This window comes from Crocuta crocuta, unplaced genomic scaffold (assembly GCF_008692635.1).
Source record: "Crocuta crocuta isolate KB4526 unplaced genomic scaffold, BGI_CrCroc_1.0 scaffold127, whole genome shotgun sequence".
Classification (NCBI taxonomy): domain Eukaryota; kingdom Metazoa; phylum Chordata; class Mammalia; order Carnivora; family Hyaenidae; genus Crocuta; species Crocuta crocuta.
The window spans coordinates 7033142-7042148 of NW_027532008.1; the positions used below are offsets into that span (position 1 = coordinate 7033142).

General features: G+C 61.6%; 1 protein-coding gene across 1 annotated transcript in view; it reads left to right on the forward strand.

Moving 5' to 3' along the window:
- HSPG2 (heparan sulfate proteoglycan 2) overlaps positions 1 to 9007 on the forward strand; it is a 98213-nt gene that overhangs the window by 70730 nt on the left and 18476 nt on the right. The window contains exons 47-65 of the mRNA XM_077775535.1: positions 575 to 700; positions 861 to 1013; positions 1094 to 1236; positions 1553 to 1688; positions 1777 to 1925; positions 2164 to 2314; positions 3033 to 3202; positions 3287 to 3434; positions 3834 to 3985; positions 4164 to 4299; positions 4398 to 4549; positions 5427 to 5562; positions 5709 to 5860; positions 6252 to 6390; positions 6489 to 6640; positions 7238 to 7373; positions 7493 to 7644; positions 7913 to 8051; positions 8607 to 8758. Coding sequence (XP_077631661.1) covers positions 575 to 700; positions 861 to 1013; positions 1094 to 1236; positions 1553 to 1688; positions 1777 to 1925; positions 2164 to 2314; positions 3033 to 3202; positions 3287 to 3434; positions 3834 to 3985; positions 4164 to 4299; positions 4398 to 4549; positions 5427 to 5562; positions 5709 to 5860; positions 6252 to 6390; positions 6489 to 6640; positions 7238 to 7373; positions 7493 to 7644; positions 7913 to 8051; positions 8607 to 8758 — 2774 coding nt within the window. The remainder of the gene's footprint in view (positions 1 to 574; positions 701 to 860; positions 1014 to 1093; positions 1237 to 1552; positions 1689 to 1776; positions 1926 to 2163; positions 2315 to 3032; positions 3203 to 3286; positions 3435 to 3833; positions 3986 to 4163; positions 4300 to 4397; positions 4550 to 5426; positions 5563 to 5708; positions 5861 to 6251; positions 6391 to 6488; positions 6641 to 7237; positions 7374 to 7492; positions 7645 to 7912; positions 8052 to 8606; positions 8759 to 9007) is intronic.

The following is a 9007-nucleotide window of genomic DNA, read 5'->3' on the forward strand; positions in this document are numbered from 1 at the left end:
GGCAAACAGGAGCTCTGCCCTCCTGCACTGCATGTTCTAATAGGGAGATAAGAAGCATGGGAACAAATGAATAAACAACAGAATTTCACATGGTGATGAGGACTGGGATAGGAATAGACAGTGAGGTAGGCAAAGGGTGGCTACTTTCCATGAGGTGGTCAGGGAGGGCTTCCCTGAGGAGGTGACATCTGGGCTGAAAGCTGAAGGAAGTGTTTCGCCACTTAAAGAGCTGGCAGAGTGTTCTTGGCAAAGGAACCAGCATGTGCAAAGGCCCTGCAGCAGGAGAACGTTGATGTGTTTGAGGATCGGCAGGGCCAGCGTGGCTGGAGCTGGGGGGGGGNAGAGCCCAATGTGGGGCTCGAACTCACCAACCGTGAGATCATGACCTCAGCCAAAGTCAGACGCTTAACCGACCGAGCCACCCAGGCGCCCCTGGAACCCATGGACATTTTAAAAGTTCCCTGTGGCCCCTCTATGAACAGACGCCCACGAGGGGCTGGAGTAGAAGCAGAGAGAACAGCAAGGGGGGCCCTCCTCACCCTGACCACATTCTCCTTCTTCTCCCCCTCGTCAGCCTCGGGCACCCCGTCCGCCCCCGTGGTCTCCATCCATCCACCGCAGCTCACCGTGCAGCCCGGGCAGCTGGCCGAGTTCCGCTGCAGTGCCACAGGGAGCCCCACGCCCACCCTCGAGTGGACAGGTGAAGCCCTGGCAGGACTGACAGCAGGGCCCACTCCCCTGCTTGTGGGGGACAGGGGCAGGACNGCCAGGGGCGGGACTCCAGGCTCCAGGGTCCAGGGTCTACCGCCCCCAGGGCCTGGCCACGCTCAGCGGGTGCTGATGCCGCCCCTTTCTGTTAGGGGGCCCTGGCGGCCAGCTCCCTCAGAAGGCACAGATCCACGGCGGCATCCTGCGCCTGCCAACCGTCGAGCCCTCAGATCAAGCCCAGTACCTGTGTCGTGCCCTTAATAGCGTCGGGCAGCACGTGGCCAGGGCCGTGCTCCATGTGCATGGTGAGGGGGCGCGGCTGAGGGAGGAGCTTGGGAGCACCAGGGCAATCCAGAGAGATGTCCTCACAGGCCTCTGTGTGCAGGGGGCAGCGGGCCCAGGGTCCAGGTGAGTCCAGAGAGGACTCAGGTACACGAAGGTCGCACCGTCAGGCTGTACTGCAGGGCCGCAGGTGTGCCCAGCGCCACCATCACCTGGAGGAAGGAAGGGGGCAGCCTCCCCCCACAGGTGAGGAACTCTGTCTGCTCTGTCTGGGCCGGACAGCAGGCTCAGCAGGGTCCCAGCACCTGCCACCTTCCCTTCCCGTCTCCACTTCCTACCAAGTCTTCTCTCCCTTCTGGTTTTCCTTGCTTCCAAGATGGCAGCCTGCTCACACATCCTGTTCAGCACACGCTGGCAGGTGGCAGCTGCCGGCCTCTTGCTTAGCCAGCCGCCTGGCTCTGCCCACCTTCGCGTCCAACTACCCCTGTCCTCATCCCTGCTGGCAGCCCTTGCCAGGCTGCCTCGCCCCCTGGGGCGGCTGACCCTTCCCCCCGTGCGGCAGGCCCGGTCCGAGCGCACAGACATCGCCACGCTGCTCATCCCGGCCATCACGGCTGCTGACGCCGGTTTCTACCTCTGCGTTGCCAGCAGCCCCGCGGGCACGGCACAGGCCCGGATCCAAGTGGTTGTCCTTCCAGGTGCGGGGCCTCTGGGCACTGGGGGAGTGGGGAGGGCGAGCCAGGGCTCCCCGAGGCCTACTCAGCCCGCCTCTGGCCCCAACCTCAGGTGCCAGCTCCCCGCCAGTCAGGATCGAGTCCTCATCGCCTTCGGTGACTGAAGGCCAGACGTTGGACCTCAACTGTGTGGTGACCGGCCTGGCCCACACCTCCATCAAGTGGTATAAGCGAGGGGGCAGCCTGCCTCCCCACAGCCAGGTAAGAGGGCCCTGGAGCCTGTGGCGGGGGAGCTGGGGGTGGTCCTGATAGGCAGAGGCTTCGCACGGCCTGGATGCGCTCCACCAACGATGGCCAGCCCTTATTTCCCCGCCTCTCCAGCTTCTGCCATGAAGAGTGGAGCCAGTGAGAGCTCGATGAATGACTCACTAAGGCTCAGAGGGAGTGGCGACCGCAGCCCCTCCTCACCCTCACCCACCTGCGTCCCACCCTGTCCCAGGTGCATGGCTCCCGGTTACGGATTCCCCGGGTTTCTCCAGCTGACTCTGGAGAATACGTTTGCCGAGTGGAGAACGAGTCGGGCCCCAAGGAGGCCTCCATTGTCGTCTCTGTCTTCCACAGCACCCACTCAGGCCCTGGCTACACCCCAGGTGAGGAGCCAAGCGGGGCTGGGCAGAGAGGCCAACCCCTGGGATCTGCCCGTTGGTCCCAGGGAAGGTGCCCGCGGTCTCTTCCATGACATCAGGACAAGAGGGGGCGCTCTAGGCAGGCTTTGGGGACATGAGGGGACTAAGGACAGGGATAAGGTTGATCTGGCTCACCTGGGGCCCTACGATGAGGATACTGTTTCAGATTTTGTCAGGAAGCATCAGAGTAGGGATTAAACATGGAGTTGGGAGTCAGGCTGCCCTGGATTCAAATCGTGCCTCTGCCCTTTATCAGCTGTGAACTAGTTATTTCACATTTTAGGGACTCAGTTTTCTCATCTGTGAAAGGGGGACAACGCCGCTACCATCTGGTGGGAGCAGATGATAAACACTTTCTAGAAGAGACTTGTAACATTGCCTGCATCCCTTGGCCTGGCCTGGGCACTGAAGGGCTCTGGGTGCCTGTAGGCCCTAGCAGCTTATCATAGACCAGGAAGTCATAGGTGGGCAGATGGGCCTCGTGTCCAAAGTTGGAGGGGAGGGTGACAGAAGGAGGGGCCTGAGGGGCCTTGCTGAGGTAGAAAAACATGGTCCCAGCCTTAGAAAGGCCTCCCATCCAGCCTCCCAAGCTAGGGCCTGGTCATGTCCCAGGGTGCTCTGGTGCAGGGCTGCAGGGCTGGGGCTCGGGAGCGCAGGCCCCTTACCAGTTCCTCTGTGCCAGCTCCTGGAGGAGCCCCAGCTCCGGGCAGCTCCCAGCTCATCCGCATCGAGTCCTCCTCCTCCCACGTGGCTGAAGGGCAGACCCTGGACCTGAACTGCATGGTGCCCGGGCAGGCCCACGCCCAGGTCACGTGGCACAGGCGCAGGGGCAGCCTCCCCGCCCGGCATCAGGTACAGCGGTCCCCAGGACCAGCCCGCTGGAGGGGTGGATAGGGCCCCTCCGGCCCCCCGCCAACCCTCCCCGTTTGCATTCAGACCCATGGCTCGCTGCTGCGGCTGCACCAGGTATCTCCAGCCGACTCGGGCGAGTACATATGTCGCGTGGTCCTTGGCTCTGGGCCCCTGGAGGCCTCCGTCCTGGTCAACATCAAGGCCTCCGGCTCCCCTGCAGGCCCCATCCCTGGTGAGTAACTGCCAAGGACAGGGCCAGCAGGAGGGGCCACGGGCCTTCCAGGGTGCTCCTGTTGCCACTGGGGGCATGGGAGGCGGAGGCCCACGCTGGAGCTGGACTCCACTTCTCTGAGGAACCCGCCGTCCTCCTCACGTTTCTCTGGCCATGCAGCGCCTCGTTTCTGCTCCTGGCTCTTCCTCTCTCCCAGCCTCCTCTACCCTCTTCCCCCCTGCTTCCTTGCTCCCTTCCGCAAGGCTTGGCCCCTGCCCTGGCCCTCCACTTAGGGTGAATCAAGCCCAGCCACCAAACCCCCAAACACGTGAGCCTGGCCAGGCTGTGCTGGCTCTGAGGAGGACCGTCCTTGCCCTCTCTTCTGGGGATCGTCTGCTGCCTGTGCTCCGTCCCCCACAGCTCCAGGACCCGTGCCCCCTGTCAGGATCGAGTCCACGTCCCCCACAGTGGCCGAGGGGCAGACCCTGGATCTGAGCTGTGTGGTGGCAGGACAGGCCCATGCGCAGGTCACGTGGTACAAGCGCGGGGGCAGCCTCCCTGCCCGGCACCAGGTACGCGGAGGTGGGAAGGTGGGAGGGGCTGGCCATGCCGAGCTCTGGGCAGAGGGTGAGGGGGTCTTGGCCCCTGAGCTGGGTGGCTGGCAGCTCCCAGCTCAGAGGAGCAGGGTAGCGGGGCATCTGCTCGGCTGTGGGAAGCCTCACTCTCACACCCCTGCCCCTGGCTGCCCAGGTCCGCGGCTCCCGCCTGTACATCTTCCAGGCCTCGCCAGCCGATGCAGGCGAGTACGTTTGCCGGGCCAGCAATGGTATGGAGGCCTCTATCACAGTCACCGTAACCAGGACCCAGGGGGCCAACTTTGCCTACCGTGAGTAGGGCCACCAGGTTGGGCCGGGATGGGAGACGGGGATAGGCAGGGGCAGCTCTAGAGAATTGGAGTGACCAGTAGACCCTCTTCTCCCCCAGCTCCGGGCAGCACCCAGCCCATCCGCATTGAGTCCTCCTCCTCCCATGTGGCCGAAGGACAGACCCTGGATCTGAACTGCATAGTGCCTGGGCAGGCCCACGCCCAGGTCACGTGGCATAAGCGCGGGGGCAGCCTCCCTGCCCGGCACCAGGTACAGGCCTACAAGATGGACAGGCCAGGAAGGAGACAGGAGGGAGGTTCTGGGTGGTGGAGGTCAAGGATGGGGCGGGCTGAAGGCTCCTTGGAGACAGGGAAGGCTCGGGCCCCATTGCACAGGTGGATAGTACAATGGTTAGAACCCAGACTCTAGGACTGGCCAGCCTAGGGGCGAATGCTGCTTCCACCACTTACCAGCCTATGACCTTGGGCAAGTTACTTAATCTCTCTGTGCCATAGCTTCAGCAGCTGTAAAATGGTATCTATCCTACAGAATTGTCTTCAGGATGAAGTGAATTAGTATATGTGCAAAGCGCTCAGAGCTCTGGTGCATAGAAATTACTGAGCTGTTGTTACCATAATGCTATTAGCAAAGAGTAATATTACTGTATTTTATAGACTTTAGGACACTATCAATTGCACGAGGCATTATTTTTTGTACATCTAAGGAAAATAAGCTGCCCTTTATCTTATTGACTATAGGAAGTGTCTTGATTGCAGAGACATTAAAAAGGGTGTCTTAGGGCATATGGGTGGCTCAGTCAGCTAAGCATCCGACCCTTAATATATCAGCTCAGATCTTGATCTCAGGGTCGTGAGTTCAAGCCCCACATTGGGCCCTGTGCTTGATGTGATGCCTACTTAAAAAAAAAAGGGGGGGGGGTCTTAGAATTAACAGAAGGTGGCAACAGTGTTTGCTCAGTTCTCCAGGGCTCCTCCTAACCACCCTCTACCCTTGCGAGAAGCCCCCCCACTAAGAAGGACAGAGTTGATGGCCAAGCCTCAGGGGTCAGAGAGTGAGGCAGGGGTGCAGGTTATAGCTGCAAGGGTCCTGTGAGAGCCCCTTCTGAGCTTACCTCCATTCTGGCCAGACCCACGGCTCCTTGCTGAGACTACACCAGGTGTCCCCGGTTGACTCGGGCGAGTATGTGTGCCGCGTGGTGGGGGGCTCGGTGCCCCTGGAGACCTCCGTCCTGGTGACCATTGAGCCTGCAGGCTCTGTACCTGGTAAGCAGCACTGGGTGTAGGGCAGGGCTAGGGGCCCAGCCGCAGGGGACACTGGCAAGACCCCATGAGACCAGTGCCCACCTTCACTCACACCCACCTCCGCTCCCCTCTTAGCTGGGGATTGACCCTCTGCCTTCTGTCCCCAGCGCCGGGGGTCACCCCCTCAGTCCGGATCGAGTCGTCCTCCTCCCATGTGGCTGAAGGGCAGACCCTGGATCTGAACTGCCTGGTTGCCGGGCAGGCCCATGCCCAGGTCACGTGGCACAAGCGAGGGGGCAGCCTCCCCGCTCGGCACCAGGTAGGAGGCAGGGAGCTTGAAAGACCCTTGTGACTACAGAAGAAAGTACACAGGCTTTGCCTTTAGGCATATCTGAGTTAAGACGGTTCTGCCGCTTTGCCTGCTGTGTGATTTTAGGCCAGTCATTTGACTTCCCTGATTTTCAGTGTCCTCCTCTGTCAAATGGGCTCACACTGCCTACCTCACCTGGTCACCCTCTTCTTCTCATTGGACCCAGTCCTGCCACTGGGGCAGGGGATTTGAAGGTCATGAATGGTGGTTTTTCCAGTAAAAGCTTCTCTCAAGTCCAATTGGCTGGACCGGGCCAGGAGGGGGGCTAGGAGGAGAGCAGGAGCCTGGCTGTGAGCCCCAGAGCCTGACTCTGAGGCTGCCTCCCCCCTCCCTTTCCCAGGTGCATGGCTCGAGGCTGCGTCTGCCGCAGGTGACCCCAGCCGACTCTGGGGAGTACATATGCCGCGTGGTCAGCAGCTTGGGCACCCAAGAAGCCTCTGTCCTCGTCACGATCCAGCAGCGCCTGGGCCCCTCTCACCGTGAGTGTCTCAGGGGTCATGACAGACAGCGGGGGAGCTGCCAGAGCCGCTCCAACCCCAGCGGCTCCCACACCCTGCCTCCTGTCTCACCCCCCCAGCCCAGGGCGTGGTGTACCCTATCCGCATCGAGTCCTCCTCGGCCTCCCTGGCCAATGGACATGTCCTGGACCTCAACTGCCTGGTGGCCAGCCAGGCCCCCCACACCATCACCTGGTACAAACGTGGAGGCCGCCTGCCCAGCCGGCACCAGGTGCGGAGGCCTTGGGTGGGGGTGCAAAAACTGGGCACACTGGCCCTGACAGGACTCAGGAGGGGCGCTCGACACCTCTTCTGTGCTCTTTCAGTCAGTCAGCAAACGTTGAGTATTCTTACTGGATGGGCCCTGGACCAATGCTGATGATACGTAGATCCCACTGACCTCAGTTGGATCCCGTATTTCAATAGAACAGTCTGTGATTTACTCACTCACTAAATGCCCCTGAGAATCTGCTCCAGGCTAAGTCTGCACCTGGCACCGAGGATTCCGAGTGGAATGAGGCAAGTGCCTGCCCTCCGGGAGCTCACAGGCTAGTGGACAAGGTGGACATGCCCTGTGACGGCAGTGTCGTCGAAGCCACAGCAGGGCACTGTGGGCGCCCTGGGGCGGCCTCGGCAGGCTCTGGCACAGCTGACAGGCTAGAGGCTCTGTCTCCCCAGCCTAGGGGCTCAGGCAGGCTGCTGAGGGAGCTCCGAAGGACGCCCGGGGGCGGCCAGCCCACCCAAGGCAGGGAGGCTCCGGGAGTCCGGGGCAGTGGCACCTGGGATGTGCGAGTGCCACGTCCACCCACTGACACGTGTCCCCCCTCAGATCGTGGGCTCCCGACTGCGGATTCCCCAGGTGACACCTGCGGACTCAGGCGAATATGTGTGTCACGTCAGTAACGGTGCTGGGTCCCAGGAGACTTCGCTCATCGTTACCATCGAGGGCAGCGGCTCCTCCCATGGTGAGAGGGCACAGGGCAGGGGGGGCCAGGCAAGTGGGTGCAGGGGGAGGCAGAGAGGTCCCCGGCGCCATCGCTATTGTCTGAATCTGGCTGTGTGGTCCGTCCTTCTCTGTCTCCAGTGCCCAGTGTCTCCCCACCAATCAGGATCGAGTCCTCGTCCCCCACTGTGGTCGAAGGACAGACCTTGGATCTGAACTGCGTGGTCGCTGGGCAGCCCCAGGCCACCATCACATGGTACAAGCGTGGAGGCAGCCTTCCTGCCCAACACCAGGTACAGAGCGGAGCTGTGGCGGCGAGGGCAGATCCCCTACCTGCCGGGGTAGGCATTGCAGGGGCAGTCGCAGGGGGCAAAGCACCGGAAGTGAAGCACTAGCTGGCAGCTCTGGGGCGGCCCTCCCTCCTGCCCTGGGTAGACAGAGGGCAGCCTCAGCCGGTCTGACGAGGGAGGCCTGGAAGGAGGCCTGAGCTAGCTGGTGACTTCTTGGCCCCTCAACCCCTCTACCCTTCCTTCCCCATCACCCTGCCCCCCCGCCCCCCAGGCCCATGGCTCCCGCCTGCGACTGCACCACATGTCCGTGGCTGACTCCGGCGAGTATGTGTGCCGAGCCAACAACAATATCGATGCCCAGGAAGCCTCCATCGTGGTCTCCGTGTCCCCCAGCGCTGGCAGCCCCTCTGGTGAGTCTGAGAAAGGCCCAGGCAGATACCAGTGCCCCCTGGGGAGTCAACAGTCCGAGCTCTTGGCTGAGGGTGGCGGTCCAGGGCAAGGGCTCTGCAGAAAGACGCCTGGGTTCGAATCCTGCCCGCACCACTTAGAGACTTGGGTGAAGTACTCTTTTCTCTCAGCTTCGTGTCCTCATCAGTGAAATGGGGATGCCGGTCATTCCAGCCTCATGCTGCTGTCCAATATGGTGGCCACTGGCCACAGGTGGCCACTACAGTTAAAGTTCACCATCCACGTCACCGTGTTTCAAGCGCTCAAGGGCCACACATAGCTAGTAGCACGGTACTGGATGGTGCAGAAGATAGAATGTTTCCACTCTCACCGAGAGTTTATGAATTTTGTGAGGAGTAAATGAGTTCTCACACACAAAGTGCTTGGAACAGTGCTGGGCATGCTCTGAGTGCTTAACAGGTGTTAGCTGTTGTTATTACTTTGAGCGACAGGGGATTTTATGGCTGAGGCTCCTACCAACCCAGTGGTTCCCAAATCTGCTCTTTCTGTGCCCACAGTCCCTGGCAGTGCGGTGCCCATCAGAATCGAGTCGTCTTCCTCTCACGTGGCCGAAGGGCAGACCTTGGATCTGAACTGCGTGGTCCCAGGCCAGGCCCATGCCCAGGTCACGTGGCACAAGCGCGGAGGCAGTCTCCCCTCTCGGCACCAGGTATGGGAGTTGGGGGGGCAGGAAATGGTGAAAGGGCTGCTGGGTGATGGGGTGGGGGAGGCCCTGGTCAAGGTCCCTACCACCCAGATCTACTCGGGAAGGAGGCCCGGGAGCCTCTGTGGGCCACAGTGCCTGCCTACGTCAGGGGTCAGGCCTTGGCCCCAGCCTTCTAGGCCTCCGACTGCCGTCTCACTCTGCTCCTCTCTTTCCCCACCCTCCCACCCCCACCCCTGCTCAGGCCCATGGCTC